This window comes from Maylandia zebra, linkage group LG7 (assembly GCF_041146795.1).
Source record: "Maylandia zebra isolate NMK-2024a linkage group LG7, Mzebra_GT3a, whole genome shotgun sequence".
NCBI lineage: Eukaryota > Metazoa > Chordata > Actinopteri > Cichliformes > Cichlidae > Maylandia > Maylandia zebra.
The window spans coordinates 62,396,478-62,418,582 of record NC_135173.1 but is presented as its reverse complement, the minus strand read 5'-3'; the positions used below and the strand labels follow the sequence as shown (position 1 = coordinate 62,418,582).

At 40.2% G+C, this 22,105-nt stretch overlaps 1 protein-coding gene across 19 annotated transcripts in view; it reads left to right on the top strand.

Annotated features, from left to right (window-relative positions):
* The first annotated feature begins 2,921 nt into the window (after positions 1-2,921).
* slc4a5b (solute carrier family 4 member 5b) overlaps positions 2,922-22,105 on the top strand; it is a 74,345-nt gene continuing 55,161 nt past the window's right edge. For 17 of the 19 annotated variants that reach the window (XM_076886858.1, XM_076886860.1, XM_076886856.1 and 14 more), the window contains exons 1-6: positions 2,922-3,060; positions 6,888-6,952; positions 7,574-7,789; positions 18,011-18,140; positions 18,217-18,377; positions 21,786-21,941. In XM_076886858.1, the coding sequence (XP_076742973.1) occupies positions 6,889-6,952; positions 7,574-7,789; positions 18,011-18,140; positions 18,217-18,377; positions 21,786-21,941 (727 nt within the window). In that variant the 5' untranslated portion in view covers positions 2,922-3,060; position 6,888. Of the gene's footprint in view, positions 3,061-6,565; positions 6,687-6,887; positions 6,953-7,573; positions 7,790-15,722; positions 16,273-18,010; positions 18,141-18,216; positions 18,378-21,785; positions 21,942-22,105 lie in introns of those variants that run through there. The other 2 variants (XM_076886852.1, XM_076886857.1) reach the window with 2 other exon arrangements.

The window sequence follows — 22,105 nt, the reverse complement described above, 5'->3', positions numbered from 1 at the left end:
ATACCAGGTGACTCAGGAGAAAAGTGGAATTTTCCAGCTACTCACCCAGACTGTGACACATAGAGGGTTTGTTTAACAGAGGAAGATTAGATGGACAGTTAAACGTACGTGGTAAATAAAACTCGACATAATCTGTATAGCAATGAAAATGAAAGCCTTGCTTTCAAGAATTTTAACATAGTAGGAGCAGTTTTAGAGAGAAATTAACCCAGTGTTTTATGTCCTCATGAAATGAAGAAGGCAATATAAACCAATTCTATAGGAGGCAGCTCTGCTTATTGGTCCCCATTAAAACAGCAAAGCAGATGCCTCTAATCCAGGGGTCGGCAACCCTAGGCACAAAGGGTTAACTAATGGCACAGCCATAGCTGGACTGGCCATCGGGCATACATGGCCCGATGATTTTTTTTTTTTTTTGTAACGGTTTAGACAATGAAAAGTGGTGGATTGGCCAGATGCTGGCCGGTGTGTAAAAATAACTCAGTTGTTTGGTGGTGGCATCGCGGAGCTTCCACAGATTCAGTAACATTAACAAGTGGTGGAGGCCAGCAGGTGGATGAGGGAGATCGGAGGAAGGACGAGGAGAGAGCCGAGGGGGCCGCCGGTCAGAGCGTCAGGTGAACTGAACTTCAGGTAAGAAGTTATGACCTGCAGTCTATCTGGGTCAGATATAAACCAAGTTTAGGTGGAGTTTATTTTCGTTGTGCTGACCTTTTACAGTCAGTTACATTAACTCTACTGCGTACTAGCTAGCATGACCGAGTTTCTATACAGCTGGGTGGGTGCTATGATGTTACTAATGTTGAACTTTATTTAATTCATAAGGTTAGTTAGTAGAGTTGCCAACCGTCCAGTAAAAAGATGGAATCCTCCTGCATTCAGAGAAATTATTACGCGTTTCGTGTTGAGCTGAGAGGGGACGCAGTTGGTCCCGGACTTTAGCTAGAATGAAAAAGGCACAAAGGTTGAGTTATTCTTTGTCTTTGCTGCACAGCTGCCTCTTCTTCTCTCATCCTCTCACCCGCTCCCTCTCCTGTTGCTACTTTAATCATGAAACTGATCAATGATCAGCTGATCGGCTTTTCTCTCTTGTTCGTTTATCGCCCACTTTGCGCCAGAAAGAGGAAACCAGCGGATGTCGCGGTAAACAACAGCAGCACGTTTAAGCTTGATCAGCTGTTGTTAGAATTTATTTAATATTACTTTCTAGTACAGCTGATGTTTGCTGGAGCCACAGCTGTAAACCTGCTGGTCATGATATCGGTTTGGTTATGTGATGAGAGGGAAACATGAAGATGAAACCAGGAGATGTCCTTACTGAATCATCAGAGCTGAACAGGTGATGGAGAAACGGGTTTACCTTTTAGGTGACATGAATGAGTTGAAGGGAAGTTATGAACTGTTTCTGAGAGACAAATAACACCAGCATCCTTTTCTAAGTAGCTGACAGCTGGTAACTGTGCAGGGGCGGGTCTAGCAAAGTTTTGCCAGGTGGGCAGGTAGGGCATTAACAGGGAAAGGGGGGCACAAAGAAATACTTTCTTATTTTCATTTAAAAATGTCTGGCTGTTATTAAATAATTATCTGAATCTTACAACCAAAGTTTTTATCTGATGTAAAATGTATAGAAATCATACATATACCAACAACATTGTACATCACTGTCACAAAATCGTTTGTTTTCATTCAAAGGCTTTATGGCTTTAATGGCTGGTGGGCCGGTCTCTAGTCAAAATGCCCGGGCTGTTTTTTTGTCCCAGTCCAGCCCTGGGCACGACACACAGTGAATTAATCTGAGAAGGTGCATCAAAAGATAAATGGCCGCGCCAGCGGTGCACATCGCAAATCAGCTCGCATAGACACATTAGTTGTGCCGCTTCTTAATGACAGTATCTTAACTAACAACCCCAAGTACCAGATTCAACTTGTAATTGGCTAAAAATAACTTAGCCTACTGGTGAGAGGGACGTTGTTAGCTTTCGACATTCCGACACTTCAAAAGCTTGAGGAGCTTTCCGCTCAGCGCAGCATCAGCACCACGGAAATACACGGATACATCCGTAGACTCGAGACACAATGCATTTTCTGAACTTTCCGGTGTTTGGACCAATGTTTTATTTTCTGATCAAACCAGAAATCTTTAATGAGTAGCTGGATTTGTCTCGCATTAACTGGCTGAGTTAATGCCAGTTAATGCAACATCGAAGCAGCTGTAATCCATAGCTGTGCGTGTTCATGCAGCTTGCATTTTCACCTGCTGGACATCACTACCTGACAAGTTTAACTGTCCTCAGAACATTGCAGAGGCCTTATTGACAGTATTTGGCTCTACATATCTGTGTGAGCAGATTTTCTCTCACATGAGTGTCCTCAGGTAGCCGTCTGAATGCTGGACACTCGGAGACCTGTGTCTCTGAGTGGGAGACCAGAGATCATATTAACATGTGTGTCTCTGTATTAACAGACATGCCATATTGGCTTAGTTCATTTTTCTTATCATCCTTGTGAGGAGAACTTAAATAGCATTTGTATTTTCTGTTGTACAGTTCATTTGCTGTTATGGAGTTTTTGTTATGGATAAAAAGTGTCTTTTTTTTTGTTTCAAAATAGCTGATAACTATTCGCTGATAGCTGCCAACATCTGCAAACAAATATAATTCTAGAAAGTTGTTCTATACAGTGTGTAACTGTTAATATAGAGCGTTATTAAATTTATTGTTAATGCAATCATATGGCACACTGACCTCTGAGGAAATTTTAAATGGCACTCGCCATCAGAAAGGTTGCCTACCCCTACTCTAATCTTATTGGGTGTGCACTCGTTCAAACACACACACAAACACATACACACACTCGAGTCACATGTAATAGTCAATACTTAGATCATCTGTACATTCATTTACAGTCTGGTTGGGTGTAGTTGCAGCATTTTCCTTGACAGGCTCTATAGAGAATAGGACTGAAAAATTTTGGCATCTTGTAGTTTGTTACTCTTCCTTACAAAAGGCAATATAAATTTCTCTTCACGGGCAATCTCAGATTCAGCTTCTGTCACATCAGGTAAGAGAACATTAAAACACCATCTTTATCTAGATGGTTTTCATATTTGTCAGTGTATTTTGCTATTAAATTGATATTTTGATATTTACCTCTTTAGAATAATAAAACATTTTATATTCCATCTTAAGTAGCTTGAACATAAATTACAAATCATTTAGGGTTTAGTAGACAGCTGTCAGTTTTAAGAAGAAAGCGAAAGAATTATTGTGAATGCTTATTTGTTTTTTCTACTGCTTAGCCTTTTTTTTTAGATGATTACTTAGTTAAACTTTAAAGAAATTCAACAGAAAAAAGGAGTTAAACGGGTTGTAGAGCTTTTCTCTGTAACCTTTAAAGCTCAGTGAACATTTTAGCTATTAGCTCTAGGCTATACAGAAGTGTTTTGCTTTTGGCTCTAAGCTACCAGTAGCAAATTTCTCCTGCATCTATACAGCTGAATAAATGGATTGCATTGAAAAACAATGCATGCCAGGTTTTTGAGCATTGAAATGATAGCTCTGGTTCTGCTACATCTGCAGCAAAAGAACAAAAAAACAAATAAATCTATATGTGTTAAATCTAACGCTACAAATGCAGATTCTGTGGAAAACTGTTTTAAATTAACTCAGTCCCATATAAATCCTGTGACAAGTTGCATGTTGTCTCTGTCTATAGAATCATAAGTTTGTTATTGTACTACATAATTTGTTAAGTTAAGACTTGTAATGAGTAACTGGAAAACTCGTAAAAATCCTAAAATTTGGTACTTTATTTTGCACAGCAAAAAAACATTTATTTACCTTTTACCAGTTGCTTCCCAATGGAAATTACAGTGTGAGGGTACAAACTAAAAGATTGATGGTAAGTGCAGGTTGCTTAGGATAAGTTCAACCATTGGCAACCACTGGCATGGTTGAGCTTATCTCAACCCAATGGTTCTCTCAACCATGAGCTTATCTCAAGAAAATAATGCACAGTTTTGCATTTTCAATTCATAACTGTACCCATGACTAGACAAAAGCATCAGTGAAATTAATTTGATGTAATACTGTGCAAAATAAAAAGCCTGTGTAAGAAAAATGGAATTAGAGGCTGCATGTATGAGCTGTACATGAGGTCAAGGATGCAGCAGTAGAACTTGGGGTGCCTACTTTAAATCTGGCAGAAAATATCTTAATCGGTGGCTTAACTGGAATTTCTGTGGTTATTGGTGTTCATGTATATTAAGAGTATGTGGAAACACATTTTCATTGAAATAGCCTAAATGTGTTAACATACGATCTTACCCCCAGCCGGTCACAGCAGATGGTTGCCCGTCCCTGAGCCTGGTTTTGCCAGAAATGTCTTCTTTTTAAAAGGGAGTTTCTCCTTCCCAAGTTTGCTAAAGTGCTTGCTTATAGGGGGTTGTCTGTTTGTTGGGGTTTCTCAGTATTATTGTGGGTCCTTTACCTTATAATATTAAGCACCTTGAGGCAACTGTTGTTGTGACACTATATAAATAAAATTAATTTGAACTGAATAGAGTACATGTAATTTTTGAAGACAAGCCTCTTTGAACCACACCCTAGCATTGCTATTTTCAGGGATTCTAGTCTAATCAAACCTTCAAATGTCTCTAATCAAAGCATCCCAACATGAACACAAAGTGATATTACCTTTATGAAGTAATAAAGTCAAAGTTTTTTACAACTGTTTCGTTTTTCCCAAACATGTAATCTGCTAAACAGATTCATAGTTTGGTTTAAAATTGATTCAAGGAGTAAACTCTGGCAACCATTAGCTGCTTTAAAATAATTTTGAAAGGTAGGCAAATTTGAAGCGGCAAGAACATTTCAACTCATGTTTGGCTAACGGGTGAGTGGCTTCACTACAGGAACATAACCAGGATCTCTGACAGGGAAGTGAGATAGTGTTGACAGAGGTCAAGATGAGGTTATTGTAGATCGAGTCTTGGTGTCACAAAGTAAGCTCAGGAGGAGCACTTGGTCCTCCTGGCAAACACTCAACAAAAACATATGGGTGGAGAATGGGCGAAAAGGTTGTGAACAGATAAGTCCTTTCATCTGCAAGTAACAGGGAAGATAGACTGGAGCTCAAAAGTGGCTGAAGGAGTTCACAGTCACCTAGTAAACTGAGCTCCAGAGAAAATGGTTTCTAGAACTCTGAAGAAATAACTGGAGAGATGACCAAGAATCTGGGTTAAACAAAGAAGAGCACAAATTCAAACAGGTAACAAAGAAGGCCTGGCAATCACAATGTTGGCACAATCTGGCAGAGAACTGTGACTCAGCCCAGCCTTAAAATATGCAACACTTGACTCTTCAAATCAGGACAGATGCCAAAAGGACAGCTCAAGTAGGATGACTCCAACCTGACATTTGTGTTTTAATTTGATTATGTGACAGTGATAATGCACAGATAACACAATTCAGCTATTTACTGTAACCTAATTGCGGTGTTCACCGTATGCACATATTACTAACAAGCTTGTGTGTGTGTGCATGAATCCACTCATGTGACTGTCCTTCACAGTCAGTGGTCAGGCTTCAGTAAGTAGTAAGTAATCACAAATGACATGTATTGATCAGCCTAGAAAACAGCCTAAAGCAATAGCTTTAGAAAGACAAACTTATGTCATCAGTGGAAAGAGACACCCAGTGATAGCTTCACCATGTACTAAAAGCAATGATATGTCTGGGCATCTAGGATTTTTATTTTTTATGTTTTTGTATTTTTTGCAATAATAAACTGACAGAACATTGTCAATGCACATAATGCTGAAATAATGATTAATACTTGTATGGGTTAAGTGTTTTTATATATGTAATAGGAAATGTTTTTATTAAACATTGTAATATTGTACATTGTAAATATTTTAATATGTAAGCACTTCATAGAAAACTCAATTTTGTAACATTGCAACCAAAATAGCTCATATAAATAGTTTATAAAGCTGGTAAACCAAATGTTTATTTGCCACTGATATCTGTTGTCCCACCTTTAGAGGGTAGGTGACTTATGATGATATTGTAAATAACTTGCAATCGAGAATTATTTGCAAAAAAAGTTGGGATCTTTTGCAGAGGAAATGATGAAGAGATTCATTCATAAGTTCCTACCGATCATAGCACAGAAAAGGCAATGAAGTTCAGACAATGGACTCATCTGCTAGATCTCAGTACAGAATTTGTTACTGCCTTTTACAAGATCTTACTGCAGTGACAAGTGTAGCCTGGACTGGTAGGGCTGCAGGTCTGATCCTGTGGTGTCCTCGGGATTCCCATATGCTTGTTTGCCATTCACCTTGGGACCATTTTTGATCCGAGGACACCACAAGGGTTACACAAGGTTGGCTTTTAACCTGAAGAGCTTTGAATGGTGCGCAAAACTAGCAGCCATCTGGCATTGATGGCCTGATTCTACTGGGAATTTTTCCTTCCTACTGTCGCAAAGTGCTCATAGGGGTTCACTTGTCATTTCCTCTCTAACGTTTTGCCAACAGCACCTTGAGTCCTGTGTGACCAAGCCCATTACATCTTAAAGACCTCATAGTACCACAGCATCCCAATAGAGCACTTCTCTGTAAGAGTGCAAGATTGTTGTGATTCTTGGACGTTCCAAAAGGACCATGGAAGCAGAACTTACAGGTACCAGGCCCCTCCCCACTGGATCCAGTTTCAAGTTTGGCTTTGGGAAGCAGACATGTTCTTTATAACTTCAAACTTTCAGTTTGAATAAAACGTTGATGGAAAAAAAAACCACATAGGGAATTGCCACCTGGTGCTTTTTCTCGTGCTTCAGTATTCGTATTTCCAAGGTAATCTTCTGTCATCTTGTTTCTGTTCCAGGATGGATCACCATGAATGGCAACAGGGAAGAAGTAGGGGTCATAGGCACTATGATGATGATGATGGTGAGTAAGAAAAAACACTAACTGAAAAAACGTTTTGCCATGCGAGAGAAAACTGAGGAAGTGCCCTGATTTTTTTTAAACTCTGAGGTCTAAGTCATCTTCAGTGATGATCCCAACCCTTACCCTGAACTATAAACCTTTGTTTTGGAGAAACACAAAAGGTACATGCTTCCTCACCCTCTTCCTGCCACTATCCCCTGTTTCTTCTGTCACTCCAGTTACTGCTAAATGTTTCTCCAGTGTCTTCAGAAATTTGTCAAGCATAGGTGACATCCTTACCTTCTACAATTACGTTGAACATTTTATTACTTTCTAACAGATTTTGCTCTATTATCCTTGACAACATAGCTCCACTTAATTAAAAAACCCAGAAAAAACTAATTTAGGTGGTATTCCCAGACTAAATACATCTACTTGTGAACTGTGTTTCTAGGAGGGCAGAGCACAAATTGAAAAACATATACATTTCATGTATGACATCTGATTTTTAAAACCTGTTAGATGCTGCATAATGCTGAAACCAGTCAGAAGTTTTTAGAATACGTTCCCATTTTCAGAGCACCCCTCAAGCTCTGACTGCATTGATCAGATCCAAATGAAATGTTTCTCTCTCCATCTCAGAGGCCCAGCCATTCTACATCGGTGTTCCAGTTTCCCACCGGCGGAAAAGACGCAGACATCACTCCTATGCCAGCGATGCCAACCGTGATTCACGACATACACACTATGATCACCATAACCAGCGAGAACACTCACATCGCGGATATTATAACAAAGACGAGCACTATAATAATGAAGAGGATGGCGAAGAGTGTCGTGAGCGTGCCGATCCTACAGGTTAGAAATCAAGTTTTTCATAAAAGTATCCATAAGTGTTAAATAAAAGTGACTGTTTGCCTTTTTACCTTGTGATTTTTTAAGATTGACATACTTAATTTACTCTGTCATCCAGTAATTATATAATAATTACAATTATTGTATAACTAATGATAACAGTAATTAAACTGCAACATATAACCACTATGCACAAAAGATCAGAAAACAAGTTCATGCAAAAGTATCACTAGGCAAGATACTGAACCCTGAGTTGCTCCACTGCATTCATCAGAGTGTGAGTGTGTGTGACTGTTGGACAGAAATTACTTTGACATAGAAATAAGTGAGCCTTGAAAGGCGCTATATAAATCCAATCCATTATTATTATTATTATTATACATTCATATATACAGTGTGTAAAACTGAACATGTCACCAATGTGTTACTGACTTAAAATTTTCACCAGATGTCAGTAACAACCCATCCAGTACACACATGCAAAGAAATCAAACCATAGATGTCCATACATTTTCTCCCTGTGCCATTTACAGCTGTTTACCTGCACTGTGTAGCTGTGTTATTTGTCATTAGTACTCATAAGTTATGAGTAACTATGATAAATGACACATAGACATGCACATAGAAATGGAGATGCAAAAAGGCTTGGAAAGTCATTACACCAGCTGAACTCTCAGTAATTAGAAAGCAATCCTGCTACTTAATGAATATTAATACCAGCTGGTTCTGTCCCAACTGATTTAAGCAAGATTTCCTCACCCTAGGAAAAGGCAGAGGAGTAAAATAATTATTAGAAGAGCTTTCCAAGAGCCAAGGACCACTTGTGGAGAGCTACAAAAAGACCTGGAATCAGCAGGTACAATTGTTTCAAAGAAAACAATAAGCAATACACTCAACTGCCATGGTCTGTATGCATGCTCACCATGCAAGACTCCATTCCTGAAGAAAAACTATATTGAAGCATTTAGACAAGCCTGTGAAATACTAGGAAAATCAAAATACACACCAAGTTTGAAGGTCAAAACGCACTGAACATCACCCCGGAAATATTATAGTGTTCTCCTGTGAAGTCTGGAGGTTGGAAAGTCATGGTAGGTATAGGGGATAACATCTCTCTCATTTGGTAAGTTTTCCTGAAGCATTTGTTAACCACTGTGTTTATTGGATGGTACAACATCATTTTCACAAATGTAATGAGATTGATTGTTTTTCTGCCTATCAAGCTGGATGGATATGCTGGCTTGCTGTAAAGGCTGAAATTCATTAGCTGTGAGCTGATACTGGGCGATTAACATTAGAAATCATTGCACTTGGCGTTCATACATTCATTATACTGCAGTTTGTGATGTCTTTTCAACCAGTTGAGTAAGTTAGTGTTGCTTTCCGGTGCAGACAACTCTTCAGCATGCATATGATTTATTTTTGGTTATTATTAATTGCTAAATATGAAGTATTTTGAAGTATGGTGATCTGCTTTGAGGGGCAGGCTCTTCACCTTCGGCTATGCCAGACTTTGATTTGTCACTAATCCAGACCAGAGATTTCAAGATGCCGACTCGGGAGATTTCCTGAAACAGTGCCTGTGCCACACTCTTTACAGAAATGGTGTGCAGCGGCACTGTTTCGGGATAGCCTTCATAATATTGTTGTGATTTGGCGCTACATAAATAAAACTGAATTGAACTGAATTGATATTGCATTCCATAATCTACCAGAAAGAAGATATATCCCTATGCACCTCGGTTAAATGACATATGAGGTCCAAGCTGATGCCCTCAAACAGAACCTCAATTAATAGTTAAGCACAAAGACACTTTTAGAATTCCCCAAATGGCTGGCCAATAAAATTGGACCATTATTTGCTCCAAAGTTTTGTCATAACCCATATGACCTCTTATCCCATATTCATAGAATAACGTCAGTGTACTTTTGATCCGTGTGTGATCAGTTTTTATCACTTAGTCAAATGATAACTATAGAAGTGTCGTCACCAAACTACTTTAGTGGGAATCTCCTGTGGACAAGATAGCTGGAGCTGACAGAGCTTCCAGAGAAGGCCCTTCTGTCTCCTCCTCCTCGGAGAACTGGGCGGCTTCCAGCCGATGTTGTGACTCCCACCACCTCCCTCAGCTGTGCTGAAAGGTGATCCTTGGGCAGGGTCACAACAACATCTAGCCTGCCCAGTCAGTGGCAGTGGACCCACTATCAGTATCTGCGAGGAGCCCCACTCACTGATTTGGTGGTGCGAGGCCTAATTGGTCCACTACCAGCCAACGGCCATCTTCTCTAAGTTGAGAGTCACCGCCTGGGCACCGGGAGTAGTCTCAGCCTTTACTTTTTCTCAGGTCTTTCTGCTGTGGCCTGAAAGAAATCTGAGAAAGCCTGAAGATCATCTCCTTTCCCCATCAACTCTAGTGGTGTCATTGAGGAACAAGCAGAGCAACCACTCTCCAACTCCTTTATGTGGCTCTTTGACTGGACTTGTAGCTGTTCTAATTGCCAATGATGCACCACCACCTGCTCCCAATGCATGGCCACCAGCTCAACACCATCAGGGCCAGCACCTCAATTGGCTGGGCCAGTCACAGGTCCACCATACCACAGCCCAGGTTTTGGCACCACTGTTATAAAAAGACCCACTATACACAGTTTTGAAAGGTAAGTATGTGTTTATTCATGATGCTTTTCACTTTTGTGACCTCTCTGCAGCTTCCAGCCACTTCCTTCACCTCCAAACACCAGCTCTCCCACAGGGACCTGGCAGCTGCTGAAATAGGGAAGGCATGGTTAAAGTGATGGCTATCAGCAGTCCTGGCCAGCATTCCCTGGCACTGTCCCCTGAACCCACCGCTCCACCCCTCCACTGCAGCTGAGCCTAGTTGCTTTTACTTTGCATTTTAAAGAGAGTGTATTTTCATTTATTTTACATATCGCTCACTCATTTAATTTTGGGAAGGCTAAATTTTATTAATTTAATTAATTGGGTCGCCCTACAGCCTAGTGTGGTTGTTTTTCCACATAGTTTTCTCTCATAGTCTGTTAGTAGCAATAGGAAAAGGGTGCTTTTTCTGAATTGCGTTGTGGATTACTGCCTCAAGTGAAGGGCTTCACGCATCTCAAGGGGCTGGACAGACTGGATGCTTTAGTAGTTTTTAGCGGTAAAGAAAGTGAAGCTTGAAGCATGAAGCTTTAAATTAAATGTCAATCTAGGTGATCTTCACACATCACTCTAAAGTTAGGATAATTACTGAAAAACATTGATTTGTGTCCTGGTTACCTCCTGGTGGAGATATGTACATCCATGTTTATTATCTGATTATCAGGCTTGGATAATTTGTAGAAAGTAGATGGAACTTATATGAATGCATTGAAAAAAATCATTTTGCCCTTCAAACTGTGCTGGTTTTTTTCTTTCCCCTTTTCGGCAACAAGGTATGGGGCGATCGTGGCTCAAGAGTTAGGAGTTCGCCTTGTAATCGGAAGGTTGCCGGTTCGAGCCCCGGCTCGGACAGTCTCGGTCGTTGTGTCCTTGGGCAAGACACTTCACCCGTTGCCTACTGGTGGTGGTCAGAGGGCCCGGTGGCGCCAGTGTTCGGCAGCCTCGCCTCTGTCAGTGCGCCCCAGGGTGGCTGTGGCTACAATGTAGCTTGCCATCACCTGTGTGTGAATGGGTGGATGACTGGATATGTAAAGCGCTTTGGGGTCCTTACGGACTAGTAAAAGCGCTATATAAATACAGGCCATTTACCATTTAAGGTATTTTTTCTGCTGCAGTACCATTAGTGGCCACTGTGTGCCACAAATTAACAACAAGACTCACTGGCAAACATCCACAACTTTTTTTTTTTTTTGATTTTTTTACTTTTTTTGCATGTCCACATAAACAACAGAAAAACCTCAAGACCAAATTGCATGTATGAAATTGAATTTGAAAAATAACTTCTAATTTGACATTTTCACATTCATACAAACACTTTTTTCTATGCCTAATTGCTTTCTTAGTGTGTTGTTACAGTCTGCAGATAATGCAGACTAAGTTTATTGTAAAGCTGAGGACCCAAAAAAAGCAGATGGAGTTCATCAAATGGCAAAGCATTCTGCAGCCTAACATAGCATAAAAGGTTATGTTAATTCAGGGTCACCTGATCAGCCCTAACTAAGTTTTGTCAAAAAAGAAAGTCTTAAGACAGGCTGTTTCTATTTTAAGAGTATGCGAATATGGAAGAAAGCCACCCTACATATATTTTTAACAGGCACATTGAAGGACATATCTTGGTCAAAAAATGGCTTCAAGATTCCCCACAGTGTTACTGGAGGCCTAGGTAATCCCATCCAGATCAAGCATCTGGTTAGACACCATATTTCTAAGATTTTTAGGGCCCAATACAATAAACTTAGTTTTATCTGAACTTAGAAGCAGAAAATTAGATGTCATCCACGTCTACAGGAACCCTGTAGAACTCCATAATTAATTTTAGTGTGTGAAAAGGACACTTCATTTACATGAAGAAATTGGAGTCTATTGGAAGTACATATGATTCAAACCACTGCAGCGCAGTAGCTTTAATATCTACAACAAGCTCTAATTGTTGCAATAAAATATCATGGTCAACAATGAGGTATATCAGCTCAAGCACAGAGATTAAGGCCACTGTCAGAGGCCTTAATCATTTGTAACCTTATATCATATTTACGATTGAAGCATTAATTAAATTACATAGAGCTATTTTGCTTTACCTAGGCACTCAAATACATTCCATACAACGTGTCTCATTGAAACCATTCACACCCATTCAAAAAAAACCACTTTTTCTATGCTTAAGTGCTTTCTGTCTAAAATTCACACTCTGATAAACACATTGGAGAGCAACTTGGGGTTGGTATCTTGCCCGGGGAAACACAGCACTATAAATACACACAGAAGAGCAATTAGTCACAGAATCAGATGACAGAACCAATCAGCAGCTGCCAGCTCTCCAATCAGGAAGGACCTGCAGAGACTCCAAAAGGCAGAGGACACACACAGAACAAAATCTAGCCACCGTGATCCAAAATATGGCCAGGGCTGTACCATCAAGTAAAACCTTATTCTCCCACAGCGGCGCAGCAATAGCACGCAGTGGCCACTCCGGACCAAAATGGTGTTGTTTTAGTGCTTTCTATGGCTTTTTCATTGGGACTTCTGAGCCACATGGACACCATAACAAGTGGTCTTCATGTTTACTAACGGCAAATACTCCTAAATTACAAGCATCATATTCAGTTACATGGACTCACCTTATTTCGTGCCAATAGAAATGCAGCTCTGTTCAGTAAGAATCCCGGTGGTGGCTTCTGTGTCTACATCAACATGAAATGGCGCAAGAACTCTGTACTAGTTTCCAATTACTGCTCATCGCTGGTAGAGTTTATCACTGTTAGATGCAGGCCTTTTTATTTACCTTGGGAATTCACTACTGTGCTCATTACAGCAGTATACATCCCACCCAGCGCTAACACTAAAGAGGCGCTCTGCGAGCTGTATAGGGTGATCAGCAAGCTGCAGAACTCCAGCCCCAATGGACCGTTTATTATCGCTGGAGATTTCAACCATGCAAATCTCAAGTCAGTGCTTCCGAAATTTCATCATTATGTAGACTTTGTGACGAGAAAGGCAAACGCACTGGATCATGTTTACACAAATATTCCCAGTGCGTACCAAGCGAAGCCCTGCCCCCACATTGGTTACTCAGACCCCTTGTCTGTCATGCTAATTCTGGCTTACAGATTGCCCATCAAACGCTGCAAACCGGTTCTGAGACAAGTGAGAACCTGGCCTGCAGGAGCTCTCTCTGCTCTTCAGGACTGTTTTGAACACACTGACTGTGACATGTTCAGGGAGGCTGCAACACCACATCAACACATCTGTGACTAGCTACATCAGTAAGTGCATTGATGATGTCACTGTCTCCAAGACTATCCTAATATTCTCCAACCAGAAACTGTGGATGACTTCAGAGGTGCGTGAACTGCTAAATTCTTGAGACTCCGCCTTCAGAGCAGACGGCAAGGGGGTCCTAGAAACAGTGAGGGCCACACTGAGCACTGGAGCCCCTCAGGGATGTGTGCTCAGCCCACTCCTGTTCACTCTGCAGACTCACGACTGTGCAGCAAAGCACAGCTCGAACCACATCATCAAGTTCGACAAGACTGTTTTGGGTCTCATCAACAAGAATGGTGAGTCAGCATACAGAGAGGAGGTACAACAGCTAAAGGACTGATGCAGAGTCAACAACCTGTGTCTGAACATGGACAAAACAAAACAGATGATTGCTAACTTCAGTAGAGCACGGAGAGATCACTGACCACTTAACATTAATGGATCCTCTGTGCAGGTCGCAAGAGCACCAAATTCCTTGGTGTTCACCTGACGGAGAACCTCTCCTGGTCCCTAAACACCAGCTCCATAACTAAGAAGGGCCAACAGCGTTTCTACTTCCTGTGGAAGCTGAGAAAAGACTATCGAGAGTTTCCTAAGCAGCTTCATCACTGTGTGGTATGGTAACTCCACCGTATTGGATCACAAGACGGATGGTGAAAGTGAGAACAGCTGAGAAGATCATTGGAACCACTCTTCCCTCCATCACAGACACCTATTGCATCCACTGCATCTGCAAAGCCACCAGCGATGTGGAGGACCCCACACATCCCTCACACACTTTTTTACCTTGCTGCCTTCTTGCAAGTGGTACCGGAGCATTCGGGCCCTCACTGCCAGACTGCGAAACAGTTTCTTCCCCCAAGCCGCCAGACTACATCAGTGACTGGTCTGACACACACACACACACACACACACACACACACACACACACGCAAACACAAACACACACACACACACACCTCACTACCTCAAGCACTTATCTGGACATTTTCATGCACACACGCACGCACGCAAACCTTCAAACATCACGTTATGTGTTGCACAATGCTCAGTCTTTTGCACAACACACTGTAATTGTTGCACTTCTCTAATTCACTGTTGTGTCTGCAGTGTCTTATGTCTGCACTGTCTTGTGTCTGTATCATTCTGTTCTGTCTGGTGTTGCCGTGTATTTGTTTAGGTTTTTTTTAAATTTAATTTAATTTAATTTTTTTTTACAATTTTTGCACACGTGCACTTTATGTAGCCCTGTGTTGATTGTCTGTTATATGTAATATGTAGCACTATGGTCTTTAAGGAATGTTGTCTCGCTTCACTGTGTACTGTACCACTGCACATGGTTGAAATGACAGTAAAGCCACATGACTTGACTTGTCTAAAGCAAGGCACAAGGGATGAAACTAGCAGAAAATACAGAAAAAGAAAATACATAAATACATGAAAGAAACATACACACCAAATACAGACTAAACAAACCAAGAAACAACATAAGATATTTAAATTAACAAAACCTGAGAGTACATTAACTTAAAGACCCAGGAGCATGACATGTGTAGTTGAAAAAAAATGCCCTAAAACAAAAAAAATCCTCAGTTCCAACCTTAAGTGGGTTATAGCAATCTGGCTAGTATTTAGAAAATAAGTAACACAGAAACATATTAGACTTTGCTGGTATTTTAACAACACAGCTAAATATATACACAGCAGTGGTGGAGGCACAAGATCTGGCCTTATCTATGCTATTAGCTAGATAATCCAAAGTTTCACCTGCATGAACAGAATTTAATTACGTAGTTGGAGTATATATGCCACAGTATGTGATGAATGTTTTTGCAGCATGGTCCTGATCCCAAGCGGCCATGAAGTCTGAAGCCTGTAAGCTGATTAGAGCTGAGGAACTTAAAACTGTGTGCGCATGCATGCATGCGTGTATTATTTGGTGTGACTGTAAGTGTGTGTGGTATGCAGATCACCTGCTCCTATCAGGATTCGTAATAATGTAGAGCAAACGCAAGGTCTGAGATAGATAGGTTAAGGCACTGATGCAGTAATCGGAGACAAAAAGAAGAAGTTACGTTGGGGGCAATGTCCTTGTTTTTCTTGCATCTGAGTGTGTTTGTATTTGTGTTCAGGAGCAGAGTACTAGAAGGCTCTCTGGTGTGTATCAGCCCTCTTAAAGCCTCTGGCTCTTTGCTGATTTGGGGATTTTAGTGGAATTCTATCACAGCTTACAGAAACCTTTTTGTAGCTGCTTGACTGGTGTAGGTCTGCTCACCAAAACATTTGCAGCTAACTGAAATACCAAAAGACAAGCTGAAAAGACATATGAAAAAAGTGTGAATGTATGTCACTTGTCTCCACTCAAACAGTGTTGAGCCAAGGACAGTCAACTTAAACAAGAATAAGTTGGAGGGCTACATTTTTTTTCTGAGCGCAAAGTTTAAGGATATCTTACCCGTTACTTTTGGGATTTTGGCGTCTCTGGATTTAGTGAGCATGGAAAACTCTGGGCTCTTTTCCCCATCAATTACAACCTCCCAGTGGACATTGCCAGGCTCCCAAATAGGTAAAGTTGAATAAATGAATAAAAAAGTAATACTAAAAAAAATACCGTATTAACCTGAAATAAATAAGCACAAGCTGCAAGCTAACTACTTTTATCTTTAGTATAATAGCATTCCCTTACATTTTATATTGCTTAGATAGTGTGCACTTTCTTAGCTTTGGAGATAATACAAAGATTTTGATTATTCTGAAAGGGCATTAATGGCTGATAACATCATTGAATCAATAAAGTAGCCCATCACAACCACAAGTATGCCCCATTATTTTAAATTAAGCACAAATCACGGCAACTGAAGGAACAAGATTCTATTTTAAGATTTTAACAAATTCAGAATTCTGAGTAGATTTATTACAACCTCATTATGTAGTATTTAGAACTAAAAGAAAACATTTACACCTATTCAACTATGTTCATGAAGACTATGATACAAAGAGCTAATGTTTATCTAAAGTTTTAGTTATTTGTTTTGTGATTTATGAATCGAAATTTTCTTTATCTATGATTTTTGTCTGTTAAGTCAGCTTCTGGCTTGAGGGTATTTGTCCTTTTGTCCAGTGGTCCAAATTGATCTTTAACATTGCAATCATAATTCACCATGACCAACCTCTGTGGAGTTATACTGGCTGTTAGAGATTAACATAATCAAATCTCTAATGTGGCCCGACCAATAGTGATAGAACTCAGTAATGGAAACTTCTGTTGGTTGCACCGTGGAACATTTTATTGTATTTTCATTATACACCACACTGTAACACAGATTACATAATTTTAATAAAAAGATAACTGAAATGATCAACATCACTGTCGCAAAAGATCTGTGAAACTTGTGCTTATAATAGGAACTTCTCAGCTTTATCACTTTGTATGAGTTATTGATTTTTGACTATTTTTTTACTTCTTTGTAAGGAGGAATAAACGAAGACCAGTGCCCCCACCCCCACCACGCACCGCCCACACACCCACACACCCACACACAAACGGTGGGATGCAAATGAGTAGTGCCTCTAGGCTAAGGATGTTAATAGAGATTGATCTGTTCAGGGTAAAATTAGAAAATAGTGCACATTACTCTCAAATAGTCATTAGAGAACTGACTCATGTGTTTTGCTTTTTGAGATAACTGATGGGGATTGTTTATATAACATATAATTATTTACAGTTAAAAGAAAAGAAAAAAGGAAGTGCTATAAGAATCTAAAGTCCTCATCAGAATCTAGCAAACCTACAGCCAATTCAGATTGAATACCAGCCCTAGTATGTTTATTTTATATTATATATATATATATATATATATATATATATATGAAGCAAGATATTTAACCCCTGGATGGTGTTGTAATCGATTGGGAGCTTCCAATACTCAGGAAAATACTGGATTTAAATCCTCCAGAAGCAGAAAAAAACTCCCTTAAAACTCCTTTAAAAACATGATGACAACAGAAAAAAATGAGAATTTAATGAAAATATTGTTCCCAATTCTGTTCATCTGGATGTAGCGTTTTCAGTGGGAGAAATGTTTCATCACTCATCCAAGTGACTTCTTCACTCCCTGAAGTCGCATGAAAATATTGTTGTTATGTATTTATGTAATGTTATGTAATTTGCCTAGACACACCCTTCAATGGAAATTTTATATAATTTCTGTATATGATGAACATAAATCCATCTTAAACTGGCTGACTGGGATATACTGGATATCTGAAGCTAACTTTGTCTCTTGTTTGACCTCTGTTTGTAGTGTCCCCTGCTGCTGAAAGGCTGCGCCACATACTGGGAGAGGATGATAGCACTCCAACACCAACAATATTCACTGAGATGGATACATTACAGCAGGAGGGTGGTGAATTAGAGTGGAAAGAGTCTGCAAGGTACACACACACACACAGTAAGGTAACAATTTCTTGAATTCGGGAATTAAAACTTAATTTTCCCTCCTTGTTGTAGATGGGTGAAGTTTGAGGAGAAGGTGGAGGAGGGAGGAGAAAGATGGAGCAAGCCTCATGTTTCCACACTCACCCTCCATAGTCTGTTTGAGCTGAGAACCTGCCTGCAGACAGGAAGTATTCTGCTCGACCTAGAAGGCTACTCACTGCCACAGATCGTGGGTGAGTCATACAGAATATAAAAATCTATATAGATATATAGATTTAATTTGTTGATATTCTAAAAATATTCTTATTTTATTCTTGATAATCCCATATTGTTTAACTAATCTGTCAGAAAACTCTTTTCCTTCGATTATATGTTCCAAGTATTTCATTCGTTTCTCAGAATCAGCACCAGAATACTTGATTAATCCCTAAGGAAATTTACAACTCCAAACTGGGAAGTTTATCATATTATTGTTCTGTAGTATATCAGGATTGTTCCAAATATGTGTACGTTCCCATGGTATTAGTGAAGACTCATTTAATTTAATTCACTCTAGAAAGATTGGCACCTAGTTCAGTCTTTTATTCCGTGATTGCAGATGCCGTGCAGCGCGTCAGCCTCCGCTGCAGCAGCTCTGCAGACCTTGCCCCGACACATACCCCTATGCCCGACTGAGGCCGGGTAGCCATCTGCCCAAACGCGCAGAACCCCACCACAAGCTGGCGTCTGGTGGAGATGGGTGACATTCTCAGAGATTTGACCGACTGAGTCCCATAGCGAGGCTTTTACTGCAGCAAGTGATTCCACTTCCTGATGGCTGAATTTCAGAGATTCCCTCAGGGATTTAAATTCTCGGTGTAAAATCTCCATTAACCCTTGTATGGTGTTCGGGTCTGTGAGACCCGTGTTCAGTTTTTTTCAAAAGAAAAATTAAACAATTAATTATTTTTTCACGTGTAAATGTGTTGTGTCTTTCCACTCACTCCACTTGATTATAACTGATTTATTTATAACATTTTATATAAAAGAAAAACGAGAAGCACATTAATTCATAAATGTGATCTAACAAAGGTAAAGGGAAAAAATTAACCATGTTTGCTGTTCATATGTCTTGTAATTGGGATGAAGTAAACATCTGTTGAGTAATTTAACATAAAATTGTTTGATAGTGTTAATTTGGAAAGCCAAAACTCTAGCGGGTCCACCAGACCCATGAACACTGGCTGAGTAACAAAAATACGAACACCACACAAGGGTTAAGGACAACCTTGCGTTGAAGCGGGACAATCGCTTATCGAGTTAATTCAGGATGTTGGCAAAGTCTTTGCCGGCCAGCGATGTTGTACCAGGGGGTCAGCTGGGTGACTTGGAGGATGGCATCTCATTCTTGGTTAGGGAAGATGTGCTCTGGGCCTTGGAGATCTTGGAGAGTGTTCAAATTCTCATTGACGTCCTCCAGCGTATTGGAAATAATTAAGCAGATATGGATAGTTATTTGTCAAAGGTTTGGTATACTTTGGTATAAATGAAGGTTAAAAAATGCTTGTTTAATTCTGAGCTACCACTCAGTTCTGACCTACCATTCTATTTTTTCTGCCAAGTCTCTGGAAGTCTCACTTACAGTATTTCCTTTCTGTCACTTACTTTTACGTCACTTCTGTCACTTACCTCTCCTTCCGTCACTCCATTTTTTGTCTTCATCCATTTGATGGACAAGGATGTTTTTCTTATATGTTTTCTTTCTTATCTTATCCTGGCTTAATTCCAGTTTCTTCAAGGCTCTGCCTGTTCAGAGCCTAACCACAGTTCAGAAGTCTGGTGTATTCCTTGGCCATTTGGGCTCCTGGTAGCTAAAATTAGAAGGGACGCAACTTCTTGATTCCCCTTTTCATTTTCATGAAAATGCCCTATACTGCTGGGGCACTGACAATACAAAATACCAGTCGGCTGTACTGATATAGGCCTTGGTGAGTGTTTATCACCAGATATTTCCTGGATGTCTCTTCTATTTCCATCTGAAGGTAAGTCTGGGTGAGATCAATTTTTTGTGTTTGCCACCTGCCACCGCTGTGAATATGACTTCTATCCGCTGAAGTGGGTACTTACAGCACAAGGTACAGGACATGCCTTGTGAAATCTTGGTTATGCGGTGTCCTCCAGTATATAATATTTTTCAGAGTGCCAATTCCTTCTTTGAACATCTGAGCGTGTTTTATTAAGTATCTGTTTCAGTCTTTGAGCCACAGAATGTACACTGCCAATCTCATTGACTTAATTTATTTCAAGTTGAGTTGGATGTGTTTCAACCAGTCACGCCCAAATAATGGCACACCTCATTGCCAGTTTGTTATGTTCTCTTATATAACTTAACAATGTAGTTTGCCATCACCAGTGTGTGAATGTGTGTGTGAATGGGTGGATGACTGAACGTGTAAAGCGCTTTGGGGTCCTTAGGGACTAAATAAAGCGCTATACAAATACAGGCCATTTACCATTTTACCATTTAACTACTTAGACACATTGCAAACCTTTTAGGCAAATGTGACTTACTTTATTAAACATGTTGTGGAATTGCATAAGCAGATCATCTGCACATGCACCATATTTGGTATTGTTCTGCGAAGAACAATGTGTTGCTATTGCTAAATACATAACACACTGTATTCCTCCTTTTGAAGGCTGATGTGCAGATATCCTCTCTGACCCACAGACATCATGACCCATGCCTCTGAAGCCATTATTTCACAACCCCTGAGGTGGCAGCCTGGCGGGCCTCTAGGATGACCTTCTGCTGCTCCTACATCAGTTTCCGATGCACCCCCGTGTTTATATATCCCAATTTCTTGGCTGGTGCCTCCCTTGATGTGGGTTTGGAAGGCTTTGCTTCTTTATCTCGAGGTTTTGTCTCTGTAGCAGTGATTTCCCCAGCTGGATTTTTGGGTTGACATCCGGTTGGCTGCATACCTTCTCTTGGCTGTAGCTGTTGTCTACCACATTTCTGGAACATAATGTTGAAGGGTCTCTGATCTGGATCTGGGTAATGGCACCAAATGTTGAATTTTTGACCAGGCACCCCGAATACAGGGAAGTCTGGAACTGACTCCCTGTTTAAAGAGTCTCTGATTCTTTGAGTATTACCCACTAGGCAAACAGTGCTTAGATGGAGCCAGGGATGAGACTTGCCAAGCTCTAACTGCTTCTCAGCCTTTAAGATATTGATATTGATCCCATGTTTGGCCGGGTGGCCTTGTGGTCAAACCCGAGCCCCCTCAGTCACACTAGTTATCAGATTTATCTTCTCTATTTATGTACATTTGATAACTAAGTAAGTTAGAATTCAGTGGTCTTGAAAAATACTGTCTTACAAGGGGTTAAAAGGGAATGTCCACAATCGCCACGCTTCATGTATTTGTATATACATTTCACCTCTTAACATTCACCAGGTAACTGGCAGACAGTTAAATGGTTTCAATTTGTCACACACTAAAAAGTATGGATTCAGAAAGTGGATTATGTTGAATTTTAAATAAGTTATAAGAGTGATAAGCAGTGATAAGGCTTCCATTTGGATATACCAAATTGATGAGAAGATGTGAGTATAATGTTAACATATTAACTGGGCTGGAATCTTTCTGTTTCAGAGGAGATTGTGGAACAACAGATAACTGATGGTCTCATTCCTCCTGATCTTAAGGAGAAGATTATATTTGTGTTGCTCAGGAAGCATCGTCATCAGACCAAGAAGCCAATCCACCGCTCTCTGGCAGACATGGGAAAATCATCCAATACTGCGTCTAGTAAGCATGTGTATTCTGTGTGTATGCCTTTTTATGTACCAATTAGTAGTTATGAAAGAAAGTAATCTAACCTTCTAATCAACTCCTGACAACCTTTGTTTTCTCCACCATGTTGCTCACTACCTGTTTCACCTTCCCTCACAAAATCACTGCTGTTGCTGCTG